General features: G+C 42.2%; 2 protein-coding genes across 7 annotated transcripts; one reads left to right on the top strand and one right to left on the bottom strand.

Moving 5' to 3' along the window:
• Positions 1–687: 687 nt before the first annotated feature.
• On the bottom strand, positions 688–15,181 carry LOC127587599 (calcium-activated potassium channel subunit beta-2-like). 4 transcript variants are annotated; one of them, XM_052046016.1, is made up of 10 exons: positions 15,077–15,181; positions 5,241–5,377; positions 4,170–4,272; positions 3,845–3,968; positions 3,590–3,686; positions 3,335–3,473; positions 3,137–3,256; positions 2,831–3,001; positions 1,795–1,990; positions 688–1,700 (listed from the first exon to the last, which is right to left on the bottom strand). In XM_052046016.1, exons 6-10 carry the CDS (start codon positions 3,343–3,345, stop codon positions 1,416–1,418), a joined length of 783 nt encoding a protein of 260 aa, XP_051901976.1. In that variant the 5' UTR covers positions 3,346–3,473; positions 3,590–3,686; positions 3,845–3,968; positions 4,170–4,272; positions 5,241–5,377; positions 15,077–15,181; the 3' UTR covers positions 688–1,415. The 4 variants fall into 4 exon arrangements, with proteins under 4 accessions (XP_051901976.1, XP_051901974.1, XP_051901977.1 ...); XM_052046014.1 differs by having other exon boundaries at positions 3,335–3,686; XM_052046017.1 differs by lacking the exon at positions 3,335–3,473.
• LOC127587595 (F-box-like/WD repeat-containing protein TBL1XR1) lies at positions 8,984–21,534 on the top strand. 3 transcript variants are annotated; one of them, XM_052046008.1, is made up of 16 exons: positions 8,984–9,214; positions 11,665–11,731; positions 14,362–14,465; positions 15,132–15,277; positions 15,401–15,629; positions 16,045–16,177; positions 16,483–16,624; positions 16,751–16,814; positions 16,884–16,981; positions 17,651–17,711; positions 17,925–18,046; positions 18,142–18,216; positions 18,311–18,438; positions 18,541–18,706; positions 18,798–18,899; positions 19,379–21,534. In XM_052046008.1, exons 3-16 carry the CDS (start codon positions 14,408–14,410, stop codon positions 19,403–19,405), a joined length of 1,551 nt encoding a protein of 516 aa, XP_051901968.1. In that variant the 5' UTR covers positions 8,984–9,214; positions 11,665–11,731; positions 14,362–14,407; the 3' UTR covers positions 19,406–21,534. The 3 variants fall into 3 exon arrangements, with proteins under 3 accessions (XP_051901968.1, XP_051901967.1, XP_051901969.1); XM_052046007.1 differs by lacking the exon at positions 8,984–9,214 and adding an exon at positions 9,408–9,624; XM_052046009.1 differs by lacking the exon at positions 8,984–9,214 and adding an exon at positions 9,664–10,088.
• Positions 21,535–22,688: the final 1,154 nt, after the last annotated feature.

The following is a 22,688-nucleotide window of genomic DNA, read 5'->3' as shown; positions in this document are numbered from 1 at the left end:
CGTCGCCTAGTTTTAAACAAGTTAATTTAAAAAAAAACATGGGGCACGGAAGGTATGTGTGAAATCTGACGAAACCAGCATTACTTAACAGATGTTTTTTAAGACGATTCTGGTGAAAAGTATCATTTTACTGAGACAAATACCAAAGTAATGACTGGTGAAAATCTTAATCCTATTTTCAAAAGGTTGGTGTTAGAAAGCTGGATAAAACAGAGAACAGGTAACAAATAACAATGACCTGACTAACTTATAGTTAGTAATTATAGAAAACTGTAGGGCCGAGCTTTACAAAATAATTTCAATCATAAATTACTCACAAAAAGTGAGGGATATTCAGATTTTGGATTACATTTTAGGATGAACCTAAATTCTCGACATGAGAGACTGGGCGAGTCACAGAAAGGTTAAGAAGTAGATGTCCTTGGTATTTTTGTGGTCAAAGCTTAGGTCAAACGCCACTTGTTAATTTTGCCGTTCAGCTGTACGGCTCCTGTTGGAAAAATCATGACCCACTTTCTTAGACATTTACAAAAAAAGTAATGTTCAAAAATATGTATAACATATTTTAAGCAAAAACAGTACTGTATCCATGCTTACATATTCTAAGTACCATTTAGAGCACTTCCTTAATAAATTGAGGATGACCGTGACAATTGCAGGTTCAAAAATAAATAAGGTAAAATGAAATATCAGTTTCATCAAACCTTTGTTTGTATAGCACATTTCAATGTGCGTCACAAAAGGAGGATGCATTTATTTTGACTTCACAGAGACTTAAAAGAGGTCTAAGATGCGATGCACTTTTTGTGAGTAATGTTGGAAAAAAATGTACAATAAATCTGGTTCCCCCTTCTTGTACCATAAAAGTAATTGAGTATATATCACCCTATCTGACAATGTAATGCTGCATACAAAAAAGGAATTACATTTCTAATAGAAAATGCATAGAATTTTAAATAAAAAAAGAAGTGGAAAGTAATGAAAGCCTAGCGAGACCTGCTGTTTGTTTTGGTCACTCGAAATAGTCGTGAGCACATGAATCTCTTTTCTGAATTATAAGGCAGTATAAGAACATGTCAAAAATGACATTGCTCTTATAAATTATGGACAGGTTTGGGATTGTCATAATTATATATCACGTATTTCCAATGAAAAATATTTCATGTTGCAGACAGAAAAAGTGTAAACAGTCTCTAAATGCTTTGCTTGTGCAGTGCTATGACCTTCTGTAAAATCCATTTCAGTCGGTTTTCTCCGAACAACCACAGTTGACACTTTCCTGTTTCGGAACCTTCTTTCGGTCGCATCCTCGATCCTGAGAGAGTCAGCTGCCCCAAAATGCCTGAGCCAAAGGCATCATTTCCCAGATTGCTCGTTTGGTGAGATCTCCTCTTTCGCGTTTGATGTCAGGTGCTTCACATCTTGATCTTCCTGATCTCTTCGCACAACCTGGAGAGGTACTGTGTGAGCTTGACCATCACAATTATGAGGGCCCCTCCCACAAACATGCACGAGGGCCACATCAGCGAGTGGAAGACGACACTGTGGTCGTAGAGCCGAGTCAGGAGAACCGTCTCCTGCTGCTCGCTGGGATCGAAGTAGCAGGGAACCTGCTGCTTGGCCTTCAGGCGCTCAGAGATGTTCATGATGATGGTGTGCATTTGGGCACGGTCCTTCTGGCATCTGGGCACATAGAAACACTGCCACAAAACGACCGGCTGTGAGCAGTTGTCCACGTGTTACGAGAAGGACTCACTCCAAATGCCGTCATGCGAATCCTCGCGTACTACTCACTTCCGAGCTGGCATCCTGCGTCTCTTCATTGTGAGATAATCGACTGATGCGGCCGGTGTTGTTGACGCTGACGTAGACCTGCAGACAGGGGTATTTGGAGACTCGCCAGCAATCGGAGCCACAGCTGTAGGAACAGTTCATGTCTGCCGTGACCGTGGAGTTGAGGATAACGCACACACCTTCCTCTGTCCACGCACTGTTGTGACATTTAAATGGGGGTGCACATTTAATGCAATTTCCAAAAAAAAGAAGAAAAAAAAGCCAAACAATTTGGCTTGGGGTTAATTTTTTTTTAATCTTGGTCCAGTAAACCCACGCTATTCACTTTACAACACCCCTCACCACAATGGTTTGCCTGTGGATGCCACAAGATGGCAGCAAAGCCCTGCTTATTTCTAAATGAAATGCCTCAACTGACTTCAACATATTGTGCTGCTTTGAAATGTGTTGAACCCCATCCAACCAAAAAAATGTACTTCTAAGGTGGTTTTAATCCAAAAAGTGGCCCGCTTTAATATTTCGCAGGGGATAAAGAATATATGCATGAGGTTACATGTATACTATATGTCCACCGGTCCGCCGACTGTGTTCATATATACATTGGACAAAGGGTTATAATACTGCAACAGTAATGGCATTTCGCATTGTTCGTTGCCAATATGCTGACCAGACTTGTGGCTGTATTACATATACATTTTGTATTTTTCTGATTTTAGGTTGAGTTTGACCGTTAACGTCAGCTTGGAATTGCGATAAATCACTTTCAAGCCTCTTTTTTTATTTTTATTTTTTTATCACTATCTGACAAACTGCTACTTGTGAATGGAGTTGAGTTCATTGTTATCATACAGCGCCCATAACTCATATTTTTGCTTGCAAGTCAAAGCAGAAAAATCTGTAAATACGGGGGGGGGGGGATCACAGTCGCAAGTTTTTATTTCATTATCATTTAAATTATCAAGTGAAGAGAACGCGGTCGTAAAGCAACAATTTCTTTCAAAGCACAGTTTTTGAAGATGGCAATTTGGAGCGTTACCTTTCAGCATATGAGCGTAAAATGGTAATCCCAAGTACAAAGTACATCATGACGGAGGAAATGATCATTCCAAGACCCAGGAGAATCGCTCGATCTTCACCCGGCTTGAGAGCTGTCACGGTATTTTTCTTGTCCAGTAAATCAACCTCCCGGAATTTCTGATAAATTGACCTGACAATTACAGAACGGATGAGAGAAAATTGTATCGTTACACAGAAGCCACACAGAAAATACAACAACCTGGAAATCAAAGTGCTTGTTTACAGAGCTTCTCTCGATAGATCCATCCACTTGACACTTCCTCACCTCCTTTCATTTCCGACACCCAATGCTGTATTTTTGGCCCCGGCCACAAAGAACATTTTTCTTGATGATCCTCTTCCTCCTTTACTCGGTGAAGTGGAACAAGGAGATTGCTGGAAAGACCTGAAAATGAAATACTTAGGCAGGGGATTGCCAGGACCCCAAAAATATAGAAATAAATAAAAATCAAACTACACCTACCTTTGGTGCATGTCTACCCTTATTCAGTGCAATACTTAAAGTGATTGTATCTACACCTATGAATAATCCTGCGCTCCTTCATTTTTACGACGTTGTCTGAACGTGATCGTTCCGGTTATAGTTGACTTCCTGGTGACGGCTACCAGGTGAACATCCCATTTTGAACACAAAGAAACACTAAAAATGTAAAGTCGATGACAGACGAATGGTGTAATGCCGATGTGGGGGGGTAGTGGGAGGCAGTGAAAAACCTACCCGTTGGATCATGAACGCTGTCAACACAAAGTCATTGGGTCTTTGCTTGGCAAAACAACAACACCTTGCATGGGGATCCTTTTTCTCTCTGGAGCTCCTACCAGGGATGTAAAAACAAAAGCAGGCGTTATAATAGTTCCATTATATTCCCAAACGCCTTCTCAAAAGTTGCACAGCCCTGACCGATGCAATAAATAACATGATGGGCTGACTAAACAGTACGGAAGGCCAAAATGAATCTGCACGCAAACATACCTTTGTGGTTGCCCAGTTCCTTCTGCACCAAAGTATGCAGCATGTTTTTCATACAGCACTCAAATGTATCAAAATTCACTTTTTCCTAATTTTTGGTCACTGAAGAGGGAATCAAGTGGATGCACTAGAAGCAAAGTAGTCTGGAAAAAAAAGAAATCAATGTTTTGGACAATTGCTAATTTTGTTTCATGTTCCCAGCTGCTTCAGGAAAAGTCTTCTGAGAGTGACACAAGACATCGGAAAGAAACTATTCAACTCATCATGCTTTCCTGGAAAGATTCCGTAACATTTTGCATGCATTCCCACCACACAGACTTCCACTTACATGATTTTGACGCCGTGTCTTGCAACTTTTCTCCGTCATGGAAGCACACCGGCCCTTGCGTCCCGAGTGCCTCAAGTTCCACGCATGCCTGGATTGATTTCAGCTAAACACGGACACATAAATTTTAACAATCACCGTCTGACTGCTTCAGCTAACTTTTACAATCAGACTAAAGCTTGTAAACTTATTGAAGAGCGTGTCACTTTTTCGCCAGGCTCCAGGTTCCACAAAGGCTGAACTGAAATGTGGCAGGTGACTTCCTGTCAAATAGCTCATAAGCAATGGCTCATGTCACTCTTCTGAGTGAATGAAAGGAAAGGGCTGGGAGTCTCTTAGACTCTAACCTTGCAGAAGCCTCCAGGGCAGCTCCAACAGAAGGGGGTGGGGGGGGGGTGGCTTGAGCTATTCAAGCAAAATTAGAATTTTCCAGAAAATTTTCAAGATGTGATCTGCAATCTAAAAATGCCTTATATGACTATTGAATGAATTCAGTGAAATTTTCCATTTACGGTACAAGGTTGTTAGCCTAATTGAATGATGAATAAAAAATAACAATCATAATAATAATAATAATTAAATTATGTGAAGGAAAATTGTAAATAGTACTGAGATTTATCCATTGTGTTCATATTGTATTTAATTGAAAGATGTTTGTTGTTTTTTTTTCTCTTTCTCCTTTCTTCTTTCTACATACATTCTTGCTGCTGGAGGCTGTAAATTTCCCCAGTGTGGGACGAATAAAGGATATCTTATCTTATCTTATCTTAATTGCCCGTGCCATTTTTAAGTTACTATATATATATATATATATATATATATATATATATATATATATATATGTGTGTGTGTATATATAGTTTTGAGTGTTATACACGGTCAGCGGAAATAATTAAACAAATGTAGAGCATGAGTATTGCTCTACGAAATACTAGCCCAATGAGCAAAAACCACATCATAAATGCTTCACGTTCTTGCAGTGGACAGCAGGAACTTATTGTTCGGACTTCAGACCACCTGTTCTAAGTTGAGAAACCACATATCTCGAGTCTGACACATACACGATCAACTGACCTTACAGTTCAGTAAACGTTCCTGGATGGATGTGACTGATGTGGCTCGGTTCACATTACTTCCAGTTGCCGCTCTCCGGTCTTGAAAGCGTGTGCGGATGAGTGGTAAATCTTGATGGCATGTGACAGACCACATAACTGTAAAGCAGGTGTTTATTTCTATTTGTAGTATTTTTTGGGGGCTCAGTTGCATGGCTCGTCGAGGCGGTAACGTCAAACAAAGGTGAATATAAATTCAACACTCTCCAGATTGACTACTTTAGGCGGATAATGTGTCCTCTTTTTAAAATGAAATAAAACAATTTGATTTTGGAGGCGTTTACTCTCACTTTTGCTACCAACGCGCTCTTTGATGAAGAATGTGTCAGCATGTATTTTTGCCTCGTCCTTCCAGTGATTATTGCTTGACTGTCAGGTGTTCTTGTGTTTGATGACTTTAAATAGCCACAACTGAGCAACACCCCCCACCCACTTGAAGGGTGGGAACCCCTACCTGAAATGTATTAACAATGCAAAGCCTGAATTGAAATCAACTTGTCATTCATTTATGATTGTCATGATTGCTTACTACACGTGGGATCATTCCAAAATTAAAGAGTATTTAACGGAAGAAAAATAAATCCTGATTGGCATTGTCAGTATTCATTCCCCAGTCAAGAGGAATGTTGTCATATAATAAGAAACTTGTCATTCTATCCAACATGCACACGCATGCCAATAAGATTAACCAGTACATCCTTTCAATGTAAAACTACTGCACGCGCTATCGGGCGACCATCTCCAACCTATTATAGACCATATAGTGCTCATCTGTCAACTTGCTTTTTTTTGCTTGTTTTTCTTTAATAATTGTTGCATGATATTTCGCTTCAAATGAATGAATTGGTCTCAGACTTCCAGCACGGTGAATGAATAGCTGATTGTGACTAGCACCGATTTAGGTTAGCACCTAACGCCTGTTGCTATGTTTGTTTCTGGCACTTGCGTACCTCCAAAGAGGAATCCAGGATCTTTTATTTCAACCATCTCTGTCTTGCTATGCTGTACTCGAGGCACCTTGAAAGGGATGCCTTCGAGATGTTACCATTTTGTGCCACAGGGTGGCACTCTAACCTAACAGGAACAAACTGGGTACTGCTGCAAATATAAAATGTCGTGTCACGTGAACGACCGATAGTTGCTGAACAGATGACACATTCCTTAGATGATGCTATTATTTGACTAGGTCTGTCTTTTTAGTCATACAAAATGCACAAGACTGTGTACTCTATTCGAGGTATGGCGGAGGGGGGGTCCTCAGCGGGGACTGACCTTTTGTGGTGACCTTCCGTTAACATTACACAAGCCCCTTCGCTGTCCATCTTTAAAATTTGCAAACCCATAACAAAAAAAAACCCCAAACAAATAAACAAAAAAAATTGGTAGAGGTGAACAAATCTTGCCCAAATGGAAAAACATGAACCAATGGCAGATAAGGCAATCAATTGTTTTTCATGTTTTGATCTAAACATAGCACCAATGATTGTAGGCTACCCTTGAATGTAACATTTCGAGGTGAAATTGGATGAAAAAGGAAGAAAGGCAATTCTGTGTCTTTGTTCCCAAGATCTAAAAATAGCTCTTGCTGAGCAGGCACAAAAGCCGCCATGCGGCTCTTTTTACTGCTCCATTTTCCGGTTTGTCCTTAGTTCCACTATCTCACTGCTTCATGGACTGCAAAAAAATATATATAAATACCCGGGAACTGTTAAGGCACCTTTCCATAATGCAAGGATTCATATTTGTAAGTGCATGCAATCTCAGCGCTATTTTGCTCTGGAGACTTTTCTAGGGACTCCCTATTGTATTCATACTAGTCTCACGCGAGACAGGTTTTCAAATGACAAACAACAATCTTCACCCCCCAATTTGGAACTGAGCCACCACAATGAAAGTCACCTAAATCGAAGCAAAGCTCCTGTTTCTAAGATGATGACGCACACTGCCACTACTGCTGTATCCAATCAGCACAATGTCAACAGGTCCACCTCATATTTATCAGCATTGCTGCTCTGCTTATATCCTTTAGCAACCTGATGTCATTGACCTGCAGATGTACTCCCCGCCCCCACAGCTGTACTCCTGCTAGAATGAGCACTCGGATGTAGTTTTGAGGCGCTTGATCCAGATTCATGGACTGTCGATTTCCGCTATCTTCTACGTAGGTATAGAAGGCAGAATATGGATGTAAGAATGGATGGATGGTGTTTAGGGAATTCCATTGCACATCAAGTAAATCAGCGATTGTGTAACACCTGGCTTGGAAGGAATTTCCCTCACATCATTGGTGGGAAACACCCGCACACAGTAGGAATGTGGCGCATGTATTTTCCCTGCCCCTGGCTCGATGAGAGAGACGCAAAGAGGCAGCATATGGGGAAACCCTCACGTGAACCAAACCGCAATAAATCTGAAATGCAGTCTTGAGCTACTATGCATCCAAATCCATGGCTGCCAAAAACGACGCCGTAAAGAATGTTCGCAGTTGACAACTGCGCGTGAAAATTACGATGTACTGTGATGCCCAATCATCCGTGCATATTTCTGTGGATGTGACTGGAGACGTGGGGGAGAGGGGAGTTGCAGATAAAAAAGAAATAGACAAATAAATAAATAAAAATAGATGAGTGCTGCAATAATTGAGTGGGAGGAAGGATCAGACGCTTCTGAGGCTGTAACTGCAGTATTCCTGCTTCAACCGAATCCATCACTTGATCACGCATTGATCATCCCCTTTTGGATACTGTATAGGCTAGAAATACTGTAAATGTGAACCATTTCTCCACTTACTCCATGACCTGCATATCTCTATACAGTATAACACATTTATGAGCAATTCTGACCTAGGCGACAGTAGTTTGTCAAAATACCCAAAGTAGATTAAATCTTTCTTTTGTGTTGTAAAGAAGAAAAAAAACATGAAACACTCTAACTTGTCTGAAAGATGCTCTGAAAATGTTTGCTGTCGCTGCAACAATGCATTTGAAAGAGTCCCAATGTGGTATTTCATTGTGTGTCATCATCTCACATGGGAGAGGGCAGAAGCAGGGTGGTAACGTCCGTCAGCAGAGCTGAGATGTATCAATCCTGAAATACATGAAAATAATGACACTGATTTGTGAAGCTCAGAACTCAAAAGAGCCACTATAGATTTGAGTTACTGTTTAGGGAGTTATTGGTGAGAAAGAAGAAGCTATTTGAATATCTGCTGGCCCTTCGAGATAGGGTGAGAAGGTTGGGTCCTCCAAGAGAGGCTCAGAGTAGAGATACATATGATGCAGCTGGGTATCTCAGGATACCACCAAATCAGCTGGACGAAGTAGCAGGGGGAGGCAAGTCTGGGCTTCCCTGTTTAGGCCACTGCCCCACTAACCCGAACCTGGATAAACCGAAGATAATGGATGGATGATGTGGAAATTTGCTGTATAAGCGAATAGCAATGAATTAGTACACATGTTTATCAGCGAGCATCATAAATATCGACGGGCATTTTTCATCATTTAGGGACATGACATGAATTAATGTGATTATGGATTTTGTATCAAGCTACAAACAAAATCTGTGTTGAACAGAGATTGCAATGATGATGTAAGCTTGTTGTTGACTTTTCCAGTCTGAATGGCTGACGGAAGGATAGGGGGGGTGAGGAGATGGGGTGAGGATAGGGGGTGGGGTGTCATTAAGCCTAGCTAGTGGTGACCACACATGCAGAAAGGAGCTGTGTGGTGGGGGATGGGCGCGTTCTCTGTTGTTATGACTGGTCCTTGGCTGCAGGACAAACTTCCAGGGCCTTGGTATTTTACATTTTCCTCTCATCGCTCGAATCGGCAAGGACATCTGACTCTGTTTTACCGCGACGCCGTTCAACGTAACCGGAATTTATCCGCAAAACAAGAGAGGACATACACCGGGTGTTTGCTGCTTTTCGGAAAATAGGTTAGTCTCCGATGTGACGATTTTTGTGATCGCTACTACGATCGCCTTGCTTGTGCTTAAAAGTACGTCTGTGTGTGATTTTATTGTTGTGGTGTTAAATCGCATATTAGGTAACTATAAACACGCTGGGAGAGTACATGAAAACGAAATGAGCGCGGAGCTTTGAAAATAACAGTAGTTACAGGCAGCCCATTTTTGCCTGCTGGGTCACGCCACTATGTCGAACGTCTGAAAGCGTTGCAGGCTTCTTACCGCCTGGCTTTAGCTTTAGTATTTTAACCTAACGATTGATATTAACATTTGCAACAATAACAACAACAAAAGACAATCGACAGCACACATGACACGCTCCAAGTTTTACACGAGAACTGTCGGGAGATATCATCGTATTTGAAAAGGTTTTGACCCAAGTAGGTACCAGATTATAGCGACACTTAGCACGCTAGCGGTTAGCCAGCTTGTTAGCAGCTTTAGCGCAGGGGGGCTAGGTTAGCTTGGAGCTACCTAGCCATGCCCTAGTACAGTCCTCATTTCAATCCCCTTAAAAATAAGCTAATTGTAATGGATCTGTCGGTGGGCGTGTGATGGAGAGAACCACGAAGCACCAGTAACACTTTCAGTGCGATCACAAGAAGATAAATTCAATTTTGAAAGCGCCTTGTGTGGCGACCGCCTTAAGAAGAGCATTGCCGGCTGGGGCGTTGCTGGAATGGTCGTACACGATATCCAGAAAATAGCCTGGATAATTGTATTGAAATTACATTAAATATGCGACAATTGCCGATGACCGTGTATTTAAATGAGGCGATGTGCCGTTGTCATTAGTCATACATTCGCCTATTATGCAGTGGCCGCGTTAATATACGGTTGATGGGTAAGTGATGACATGGCTTACTACTCATATAAATGCATTATTAATCATTCATGCGTTCAAAGAAGACTGCTTCAGATGACTAAATGGATCGGTGCAGATCAACACTGTTATTATGTGGAGCCCATTCACCGCCAATGTGTTGGGGGATGGGCGACGTGTTTCCGCAAATGGCTAGCACGCCACGCTATCCTGCTAATTTAGCCCCCCGACAGATAAGCATGTTGACACGCTTTTGCATACACGTGACTTCGCTGTAGAGGGAAACTAACAATGTAACGAGGGGACAAAGCAAACGTGAAGATACGATGCGAGCCCCCCCATTAGAAAACAGCAATTCCAGGGTGACGCAGTTGACTCTCGTTACATTTGAATCTGGGAGTAAAAGGCCACAATGGTGCATGACACAATGTTGGAATGGATAGGGACATCTCAGATTTAACTTTATGGAACATTTTCACGCCTCCCTTTCAACAGATGTCTAGTCCAGTACAGAATATTCTAAAGCTGTCTTTGGTCAGAGCGTTCCGTTTTATGCAACTCTGGAAGAAATTAAGCGACGAAAAAAACAGGACCTTTTGGGGGGTTTCCATTTGCTGCAAATAAATGCTCCAAATGCCAATATTTGTGTTTGGGAGCTGTGTTGTCAGTAACTTATAAATAAAATCACAAAAATTTGAACTAGCCGACAAAAATGTTTTTACGCATAATAATGCTCTGCGATTATTGCTTTTGATAAACCTCGATCACCGATGTCAAACTCAAGGCCCAGGGGCCAGCTCTGGCCCATCACATCCCATGCCAACTTTCACGATGCTTGCACGTAATAAATGAGAGATATATTGAGCATTTTCTTGTTACCAAACCCTTCTTGACAGTCATTTAAACAATAGTTGAATAAACCATTATTATTTACTTTTTTTATTTGGTTTGGCAATCATCACGTCCCTCCACGGGAAATGGTAACTATAATTTGTCCCGCGACAAAAATGAGTTTGACACACTTGACCTTGATGGCCTGTTATGCATAAGCATGCTTTGTATAACAATAAAAATATGTCGTGTTTGTTGAACATGATGTTAAATGCTATGTGCTAGCTCAGATCTTTTTACTGTTGATGCATTTTAGTAAGTATATTGGCGTATCTGTCTTAAGTCGAAACCTCAAGTCTGTAAATAAAGCTAATCGATTGATAGTCAATATTCACGTTAGACATTGGCCTTATCTACTCCTCATTTCGCTTTCGTGCCTGTGACCGTTTTCTTCTCGTTTGGTGTCGCACCTCCGTGTTTACTTCTTCTCAGCCACGCTGACACAACCTTGCTAAAGCGTTCATTTGGCACAAGTTCATTGTCATAACGCTGTTACCAGTACGGCGTGTTTGGATAGGGTTTAACTGCTTGCACACTTTTCGCTTGAAGTCGAGTTTAAGTGTGATTTCATGTTGGTTCCATGGCAGCCGGTCTTTTGATAGCCAACAGTTTAGGCAGCTTGACCCCACTGCGCCTTGTAATATTTTTCAGTGATGCAATATAAATGCTTCTTCTATGACACATCATTATTGTTTGTGTTTTTCAGGGGTTGAGCGTTCTTTTTGAGCACAACAAAGCGATGATGCACGCATAAAGATATCCTGATCACATGGGTAAGATATTTTCCATTATCCGGGTCCCGTTTTGCCCCGTACCCCCGTGGGAGTGCTTTGTATTCGACCGGTGTGACGATGGCGCTCTTGAATTACACGAACTACCGTTAAACCCATTAGTGGAGCAGGCGCACCTATTCCCATTAATATGGATTCTGTTGCCGTCTCAGTTGTTTATAGTCATAACATGACAACGGTTATAAAGTGGAGGGGAGGTTGGCGGCAGCTGTCATGTGCTTGCGGTTGTTTGTTGCTGCTACTCGGGCTGATCATGGTTACGTTTGTGTACTGTTTGCTCAACAGCAGCGTTGGAAAATTAGAGCGAAATTCTTGGTTAGTAGTTTCACGTGGAGCAAATAGGATTAAGTAGTCGGAAAAAGAACACGACAAATTTGTTGAATGACACCACGTTTGCTACTTGGTTGTTTGCAGTTGGTAAAAATCACGTTTTTTGAAATACTACGCATACTTAATAATAATATTCGCCACATTATGATTGTGCGCCACATCCAGTCTCTCATCAAGAAGTAGGGGGGCACGGTCTCCCTATCGGTCAATGCCGATAAACCAATTGGAGGACGACGTAGGACGTGTCACAGTTATCGGAAAGACGAACAAAAATTCTGACATGCCAGACTTTTGCTGTCGTGCTCGCTAAGCATCCCACACGCTTTACGACCAATTGTTGAGTATGTCACACTACACAGACGACGATGCCTCAGGGCAACTCAAAATTGGCTACAATGTTCGTCTGCGACGTGGGTGTCGGCTCAAAATCGGCCTACGTTCGTATCAACTGACGTCGGCGTAAGTATCACCACCGGGCATGTCACTATATCACTATTTCTGAGCATGGGTACAAGAGTACTCGCTGAATACCCATACTTGATAATCCTGCAGTTGTGATGCTTACTACGAAGTCGCGCTGTCGCAACACGTGCAGAATGTGGTTTGGCATAGTCAACTCAAATTACGCTGACGTCGTATAAGACGGCGTCTGTTGCCAGAGTAGCGGCTAGTAGCTAGCCGCTAAATAATCGTCCAATATGGGCTGGCAAGTCACACCGAATGACTTTTCAAAGTGCATACTAACAACTACATTTGTATTTTTTTATACATTGACTTATTCTTGACTTGCAAATTGATTTGCATCGACCTGGGGAAAACATCAGAAGCATAATAACTTGGAATGCGGTTTAACTGCAGTGGGCAAGCTTATTTAAAATGACTGTCGCCACTCTAAATTTGTTGGCATCGACATTGTTTATTTACTTTGCAAACAGTGCGGCGGGGCGTAAGTGTGCACCCTGCGAATGGACACTCTAATAAAACACACCGGCTTTCACAAAAAGTATCTTTCCAGGAGGAAAAAAAAATCGTATAAAAAGTCTGAAAACTCTTTTTCAGAGTGTTTGCGTCGCTGTTTGTGCTGTGTACCTTCACTTCCTACAAGCGGTGCAGCTGTTATTTAAATTTCTCACACTGTTCTCAACACAACACTGTATTCTGTCTTGCCTGTATTGTGGGGGCGGATAAAGAAAGGCGTGTGTTTACGGTGGCAACATTTTTTCTCCTTTTTCGTCTTTGCTTCAACTTGCATCATGAAATAGTTTACCAACAAGAGACACCGACTCAATTAGGAAAACGCGTCTCAAAAATATTGAGCCCTCGACATGGCGCCGTTAGCAGCAACCCACCACTTCCTTGTTTGACATGACGTAGCTTAACTAGATGAAAGGAGCACAATCACCACCTGTTGCAGCGGTGGGGATAAGCCCCCTTACACACTGGCCATCTGAGACAGCTATCCCCCCCCCACCCCGCCTTTCAACTGACTTGATGGTCTTCTGTGTGCGCTATTGATGTGGGTTAGCGGATTGAAGTCAACCTTGGGAATTTGCCCTCTTTAGAGGTAGTCGTATCAAAGATGGAATGCTGCCTGTGTGTATCCGAGTGTGAAGTGAAGTTCCCAAGACTCGCTGTTCTCTCGGCCTAAACGATTCATCGAATTCAAATGGACATCGACCAGAACGACGTATTAAAATTACAAAGGCTGCAATTTGCTTAAACAAAAGAGAAAAAAAACAATTTGGTCGGCCGGAAGGCTTTGTTTGATATATTCAGAATATTTAGTTACAATGTGCTTAGGAGTGCAGATCTTCATAAAACTTGACAAGTCGAAAGCGATAAAGCGACTGGCATTTGACCGGCGCTAGTTCTGCGAGAAAGAATCTGCATTGCAGAAAACAAGCTCTGGGGTCTGTTATTATGGAAGCCTATCTATTCCAGACTTAGTTCAAAATACCCCGTAATGGCTGCCTGGTGGAGAAAACTGCTAATTCTTTCCACTTGTAGGTTAATGAATAGAAAGGCTTTCCCTGCCTCGAGCTCGGAGAAACAAACTCGAATTTCTTCATCAAATGAAAGATCACTTGTGTTTTTGTTGGTTAAGAAAAATAAATAAAAGTTCCTTTTTTTTCTCCTCCACCCTCTGGAACGTCCACATAATCCCCTTATGAAAGTAATTGTTGCTGGTGCGAAGTATTTTTATGGTGCGTTGCTCCTATTTATCTTGAGCCTGTGCTGTGTTTTGCCACAAAGTGTGAATAAGTAAATCTTTTCTTCCCCAGGCTCCTATAGTGTGCTGACCAAATGGTTTAATGACCAGGACTAAAAATGAGCATAAGCAGTGATGAGGTTAATTTCCTGGTTTACAGATACCTGCAGGAGTCAGGTAAATATGCATGCAATTCACTTCATTGAGAGACAAGATAACAAAACTGATCTTTTTCTTGTTTTGGGGTTTTCTCTTGTGGCCTTTTAGTTGTATCTTGTTCACTTTTGTTTTTCTGGAGTAATTGCACCTGACTTATCATTTTGCGTTCACGCTTTCACTTACTTGACACGGACATTGTTTATATGTTGCCTTTTGCAAAAATGCATGCGATTGTCCAAATTGGCAAAATGGTTAATCGGCATTCTTTCTCTTGAGGGCTGAAACGATAATTCGTCCAACTCTGGCAATTTGATTCCCCCCAATAAAAAAATGTCAGAGCAAAGTCTGTGCCTCAAAGCGTCATGGGGTCCTTTTTACTCATAGACACATCACAGACACATTCATACACTATTTAATTATTTACCTAATTGAAAACAACAACAAAAAATGTAATGTATTAGATTACTTAATAGCATAATCGGTAGAATAATGAATTCCCAAAAATATTTGATAGCCGCAGCCCTTGTTTTTATTTATTTTCTCTTTCTTTTCCCGGATTAGAAGATGACCTGTGCAACCGTAGGCATAGCCAAACGCGATCACGCCACTGAATATTTAGTTTTTCTTACCTTGTCCGTATTCAAAAAGCATGCATCAGCAACCTTCCCCGCTGCTCTCCTCCAGGCTTCTCGCACTCAGCATTCACCTTTGGCATAGAGAGCCACATCAGCCAGTCCAACATCAATGGAGCCCTGGTGCCCCCTGCTGCACTCATCTCCATCATCCAGAAGGGCCTGCAGTATGTGGAGGCTGAAGTCAGCATCAACGAAGTCAGTCGGCAGCTCGACATAGACACGCGGCTTCATTTTGTGACTGCGGTGTTAATCTGTCGTCACCGCGTTTTATGATCATATTTCTCTAATTGTTTCTCTGCTTGTTTGTTTGTTTTGCAGGATGGGACTTTATTTGACGGGCGCCCCATCGAGTCACTATCTCTGATCGATGCTGTGATGCCCGATGTGGTCCAAACGAGGCAGCAGGCCTACAGGGACAAGTTGGCCCAGCAGCAACAGCAGGCGGCGGCAGGCAGCGGCGGCGGCAGCGGCACCGGGCCCCCGGGAAGCACCAAGAACGGCGAGGGTGCAGCCAACGGGGAGGAAAACGGCTCCCATGCCTTAGCCAGTAAGCAAGCGCATGGTTGTCAACAAGCTACGAAACGGCGTTTTTCTTTTCTCTAGTCGGTGGGCTTGGAGCCCACTTGACGATCAAAAGGATTTCTCAACAACCCGTCTGTCACCAACGAACTTGAGTCGTGAGCTGCGCGACTGTCCATCTTGTCCTGTGTGGCATCTGGGCTGTCATGGGACTAACGGAATGTCTTGCACTTACAAGAAACACGAGAGCCTATTATTAGTTTAAATAGTGAAAGTTATATTGAGTTGAAAACACAGTTAGACATTTACACATGCTCTCAAAAAGTGATTTGAAATATATTACAAATGTTATGCGCCACCATTTTTTGTTGTATGATATTTTGTACATTATTTCATTTCACTTCCTGATTTATTTTTAAAATTTAATCCGCCCCTTGTTGTAGATCACCACTCAGAGATGATGGAGGTGGATCGGGATGTGGAAATACCCCAGAGTAAAGCCATGGTCCTCAGAGGTCACGAATCAGAAGTTTTTATCTGTGCCTGGAATCCGGTCAATGACCTTCTGGCGTCTGGGTCAGTGCCTACTTGCAAGATACATCTTATTCATTCTTAGTCTATGTCTCCAAAATGTGATTTTAAGCACCCATTTTTTATGAACCTATTGATGACTTAAATGATTGAAATGTAGAATAACAGTCCACAATTTTTTTCGGAGGAACTTTGAGTTTGATCCTGTAAATTGAAGGCTTCAAAGTATTAGCGATTAAATGAAATGTAGAAATGTACGAGATGAGAGTGCATTGTGTTCATAGCGTTTACAATTTAGTTGAAATTGATATGATCACTGTTAAATGTTGTTATTTTTTTTACTATGATAGGTCTGGAGATTCGACGGCTCGAATCTGGAACCTGAGTGAGAACAGTTCAGGTGGGTCTACCCAGCTGGTTCTGAGGCACTGCATACGGGAAGGAGGCCAGGACGTGCCGAGCAACAAAGACGTCACCTCACTAGACTGGAATGTGAGTGTGTGTTCAATTCACCCGTAGGGTTGCTCGTGGTAAACTTGGCGCACGTGTCTGTGATCGCCTTTTTTCCGCATCAGTTTATCTCCCGATTCATGATGAAAATAAATTGTTGTCTTTCAGAGCGAGGGCACGCTCTTAGCAACAGGCTCCTACGACGGCTTTGCTAGGATATGGACAAAAGATGGTAAATTCGCACCGCTTCTATTTTGTTTTTTAGTATTGCCCGCATATTTCAACAATGTGGTTTTTACAGGTAACCTGGCCAGTACTTTGGGTCAGCACAAAGGTCCCATATTTGCACTCAAGTGGAATAAGAAAGGAAACTTCATACTTAGTGCTGGGGTCGACAAAGTAAGTCATTCTGGGAGCAACGAGCAGCAAACAGTTATGTGCAGAATATTCTCTAGATTGTATGCTCAGTATTTCAAATACTTAAAACTGTTTCATGTTCCAAACTCATGTGACGATGAGCTGGCTGAGCCTCCTCATTGTTCAACGCTGCCACCTGGTGTTCGCCAGTAGAACACATGGCTGTAAAATCATCATTATCATCAAGCCGTTATGAAAAATGTTCTTCAATTTATTTTTTGCCGAGTTCAAAATGAAGAAAATCTCCCATGCGTGCAAAGCATTCTCAACGCTGACGATGCCTTTTCTTCAAAGCTGCAAAAAATCTGAACGTCATCTTTCAAAAATATCATATTTATTGCTCTTTTTGTTCCTAACGTTGGCCGTTAGCTCGGTTCACCGCCAGGCATCGGCAGCTTGTTTTGTTGGATTTTTGACTTTATCTTTCAAGAGGGACAAAAGATTGTGTTGCGACAATCTAAACACCAATCACACCAAAAGAGAACATCAACTCTCTTATTTTACTCTCCCGAAAACTTTTTGTATTCTTTAGAAATCAGCAGTAGCCCATGAGTTGTTTTCACCCAAATTTTGGATGAACAATTTCATTTTATAGTCAGAATATTTGCATTTTGATGGTTAAGTGTTTTTTTTTCCATGTCTTTCACCCAGACCACAATTATATGGGACGCACACACAGGAGAGGCGAAACAGCAGTTTCCTTTCCACTCAGGTGAGACTCCAGAGGTTACCATTGATTTATAAAGCAGAATTGAAGAGTCTAAACGTCCCTGTTCAAATATCAAGTTTTTATTGTGGGGCAAGAAAGACTTATGATGGCAATTAATGCCGTGCAAATCAATTATTGGGTGGAGGTTACATTTTGTAACTCCTTAATAAACCCCGAATTGCAAAAATGTCTTCTTTATTCTGTTCCTCCCCGCAGCGCCTGCTCTGGACGTTGACTGGCAGAGTAACAACACGTTTGCCTCCTGCAGTACAGACATGTGCATTCATGTCTGTAAATTGGGTCAGGACCGACCTGTCAAGACCTTCCAGGGACACACGGTAAGTCAACGGCGCAAAGTTAGTTGGTCGGTGCCACTCGAATAAGTTTGTGTGTCAACGTCCCGCTTACTCAATCCTCATGTGACCTGCTTTAGAATGAGGTCAACGCTATCAAGTGGGACCCCACTGGCAGTTTGCTGGCCTCCTGCTCCGACGACATGACTCTAAAGGTCAGTTCATGCATGCGCGGTCTAGTGGCTACCTTCGGACGCAAAAGCGTGCGCTTGGAGCTCACGGCCCGGTCTCTTGTTGGATTCTTTGCAGATCTGGAGTATGAAACAGGACATGTGCGTCCATGACCTTCAAGCCCACAGTAAAGAAATTTACACCATCAAGTGGAGCCCTACGGGGCCTGGGACCAACAACCCCAATGCCAACCTGATGCTGGCCAGGTGAACTCCGGGACATTTTATGCTCAAATCACTCGCTGATGGCGAATTTACTCAGCTTTAATTGGTCCTCTGTGACATGTGGTGTAATTCCCTCCCTCGCAGTGCGTCGTTCGACTCGACGGTGCGCCTGTGGGACGTGGAACGCGGGGTGTGCATCCACACGCTGACTCGCCACCAGGAGCCCGTGTACAGCGTGGCCTTCAGTCCTGACGGCAGACACCTCGCCAGCGGCTCCTTCGACAAGTGTGTCCACATCTGGAACACTCAGGTCCGCGCGCCAAGTTTTCTCTCTCTCTCTCTCTGACTAACACGCACACGCATACGAGGCAGTCGTGGCTAACGTCTGTTTGTGTCTTCAGACCGGTGCTTTAGTCCACAGCTACAGAGGGACAGGAGGGATCTTCGAGGTGTGCTGGAATGCCACTGGTGATAAAGTAGGAGCCAGCGCATCGGATGGATCTGTAAGTACCTCTCTGATTAAAAAAAAGGGGGGGGGGTGCTTTATAATTGTTCTCGATTAATTGTATTTTAATCATAACATTATTTGTCCCCCCCCAAAAAAATTATTTCGTGGCCAACTGAATCAAATAGACACGTGAATATTTTTCTCTCGGAATAGGTACACGTGTTATGATGGATACACACAACGTTAACATTTATTAAAATGATAATAATGCATTGAATCTACTTATTTCGTCTCATTGTTATATATACTGTATATTGTTTTCATTCGATACTGTCATTTCTCTGGGTACATAGCGGTAATATATGGCCGTGATAGCTGAGCAGCCGCGGGGCATGTTTTTCCCAATACCGTGCAGCCTTGGCGCCCCCATCCCTCGCTACTCTGCCAATCTGGATGAGGAAGTGAGAATCTTGTGGCTTCCTGGCTGTAAACTGTCAGTTTTGTTCACCGCTGTCCTTCTCTTCCCATTTGCAGGTTTGCGTATTAGACCTGAGGAAATGACACTCGTGCGGGGGAGCCATGGACCGACTACGAATGTGTACATAGCCAAAATGACTGACTGTCCCTGCCTGTCCCGCCACACTGCTGTAGTCCCCACCAGACGCCATGGCCTGTCATGACCGCCAAACGGAGCGCTGCCCCATTCCCCCGCCTTTCAACACTCATTCGAGGACCACATTTTGGCACATGTGAGAGACTTTCAAGTGAAAGGCGTTGCTTTCTGTTCAACCCAGTTCCTAGCCCGCAACATGCACACCAAAATACCAGAATTCCTTGGGTCCCCCCCCCCCACACCCCCTTTTTTTTTAACCCCCCTTTGTTCCAGAATTCTAAAGATTTTTTGTTGTTGTTGTCGTTCTCTGTTGGTGTGTGCATATTGCATATGTCAGCATTTGGTGTCCTGTGGACATTGTTTTTAAATTGGATTTTACTGTAAGTTTTATATCATGTGCTGGGGCAAAAGGATGGAGAGTTTTTATTTGATTTTTTTTTTAATGGATGCCCACTCTTCAGTAGGACATCACTTCTTGGCACTCTTCAAACATGCAGATGTATAGACTACAAGGTACATTGGTTCACGTGTTGCTTCCCCCCCACACCCATTCCCCTATTCTAAGCAAAATACGGTATAACGCAAGTCATCCAAACAATCCAAATGTTCTTTGTTTGCATCTTTTGCCCCGATTTTTTTTCAGGTGTTCTCAATTCATCAGGTTCTGTGTCGAGTTGTAAAAGAAAGGAGAAAAAAAAACTCAAGACTTATCGTCTCTGTTCTTTAAGTTGGTCTCGCGTCGTCGTCCTCGCACCGGAATCTGGCCTCCGCCTCTGTCATAGTGCAGGACCTTGGCTGGGATCTGAAGAGAGAGAGTGAAAGGGCGCAGTGGAGCTTTAACTCGCATCCATTCTAATAGTCATTGTGCTTGCATCATTAATTCAAAGCAAAGTAATGCTGAGCGATAATCAAACTAATCCTCTCTCAATTGTGCACCGCAAGTTTCAAACTCGATTCCAACTTTTGCCCAAATCGTTTGTCAGCGGCTCTCTTGCTTTGATCAAATGCTCTGGAGACAGGCTTCGTTCGAGCCTATGCACAGATGGACGGCGCTTTGTTTGTTTTTATTTCCTGTTGCCAGTCTGTGCTTGTTAAAACGCATCCATGTGTGTGCCACTCTAGCACATAGTGGATTCAAATCCATTGTCATGTTTGAAATGCAATGCGTGATGTTCTCGAGCGTGACCAGGGGCCGTGACCATGAAGAATGTTTTTGTTTGTTTCTCTCTTTTTTTTGTGTGATAAAATACCATTTAACAGTCATTGGAAAGATGAACTAGCTGCCCTTTGAAAGGGTTTTCTTTTCCTGCACTTTAGAAAAAATGGAGAAACAGGGAGGTGTGTTTTGTTCAAGTTAAACACATCTAAAGTTAAAAAAAAAACATTTAAAAAAGAGGAAAAAAACAGTGCAGTGTTCTAGTGAGATTCGAGGGGTTTTAATTACATTTCGTCTGACTCCTCATAAATGTTGAAGCCAATGTCTGCATTCCAGGTGTCATCTTACAGCCATAACATCAGCTCTGTACGAATATACAAATACATGGGAGGTCTGTCAGAGTGTTACCCGTTTGAAACGTTTTGTACTATTTTGAAGTTTGCTTCAGTGGTGTCGATGGTGACTGAGCTGTACTACAAATAAGTCATTGCAAAATGAGGTCCATGACAGTGGAATGGTATTTTTTAATGTTTGTTTTAGATACGCTTTTTACACTGCATTCAAGTGGTAGCTTTTTTTTGGTTTGTTTTTTTTTGTTCCTACCAAGAAAAAAATATATATATATACTAACGTTGATTCTTCTATCTTTGCTATGTTTGAGAGCCCTTGAAGGTTTTGTATTCCTCCAAACTTTTGTAATTCCGATTGATTTGTAGCTATGTACTCAAAAATGAACAAAAAGAAAAATCTGGATAACTGTTGGTGTATCACAGAAAATGTAAATAACAGTTTGCTTTTTTTTTGTGATGTCTTTGCCCCCACTTGCGTTGTACTCTCTCACTCACCACATGGTTGCAGTCTGACTGTTGGAATAGCAGTCAGATCTCAAGGTCTAGAATAAAATATATTTTGATAAGAAAACTTGGTTTCATTGCCCCCCCTTACCCCCTCAAAATCTGACAGCCCCAGAGCGTTTGCCGCGAGAGAGGGTTGCTCCCACAACGCCCTAAAAAAAATACAATTATATAAACCATCAATATTTAAAAAAAACAACAACAACATCAGAGCCTGCAATTGTGCTATGTAAATCATCTGGCTATATTAAATAGTTTGGCCGCTAATAAAGTGTAATGTGCACCCAAAAGTTGTTTGTGACCACCAAGTAGTATAAATGTGCGCACAAAATATAAACGAATAGCAGTATTTTTCCTGAACTTAAGGTCCAAGTGAAGGCGCGCGCCATTTATTAACCTAATTCGAAACGTTCACAAGAAAGATCGTGAGAACCGCTATTTAGTATTTCATGGCTACACACTCAGCATTCCCTGTGCACGTTATATCTATATTCATACCACAATTTAAAAGAAACCCCGTCATCTTCTGTCTTCATACAACATTGGTATACTATTGTGGGCTTTGGGTATGTGTATGTTTATCTGGTTTTTCGAAAGAAAAACACAAATTAAGACACTTTAACTTCGCAAGCCATATGACACAAAGACTCGTTTAAACTGTCAACATTTAAGAAGCGTTTCCGGTTTTGGCCCTTATTGTGACACCGGAAGTGGCACCAATTCAGTATGTGACTGCGACGTAGATCACAACTTAACTAGCACTACGCGGTAACTCGGGTACATCGAAAACGTTGCACGAGACATTCTTAACAAAACATTTTGGTGGAACATAATCTGTCCAATTCAAACATTGTGCTTATAGACACGTATTTAAATTAAGGGGCAATTGGTCAACAAGAGTGGGTGATTGAGGACTCGACTGTGCCGTCTCTGTCTCCTTATTTAAAAAAATGTAATCCTGCACCAAAAAAACAAAACAACGATGAAATGCAAATGTACTGAACTTCAACGTTAAAGACAACTGTGCGGTGCTTCTGAATGGTAATTGTTTGAGAATCGGCAGATGAATGGAACCTTTGCCTTGTAACAATAAGCAAACGCTTATCTACTTGGGTTCAAGGTTGCCACAGCAATGCAAACTGCTCAAGTTCGACTTTGTTGATAAGGACTCAACAGAGGAGATGTGCCGTCACCAGAATCCTGCCTAATGAGATAATAATA

The sequence above is a fragment of the Hippocampus zosterae genome, chromosome 15, assembly GCF_025434085.1.
Source record: "Hippocampus zosterae strain Florida chromosome 15, ASM2543408v3, whole genome shotgun sequence".
Classification (NCBI taxonomy): Eukaryota; Metazoa; Chordata; class Actinopteri; order Syngnathiformes; family Syngnathidae; genus Hippocampus; species Hippocampus zosterae.
This window is presented reverse-complemented; position numbering and strand designations above follow the sequence as displayed.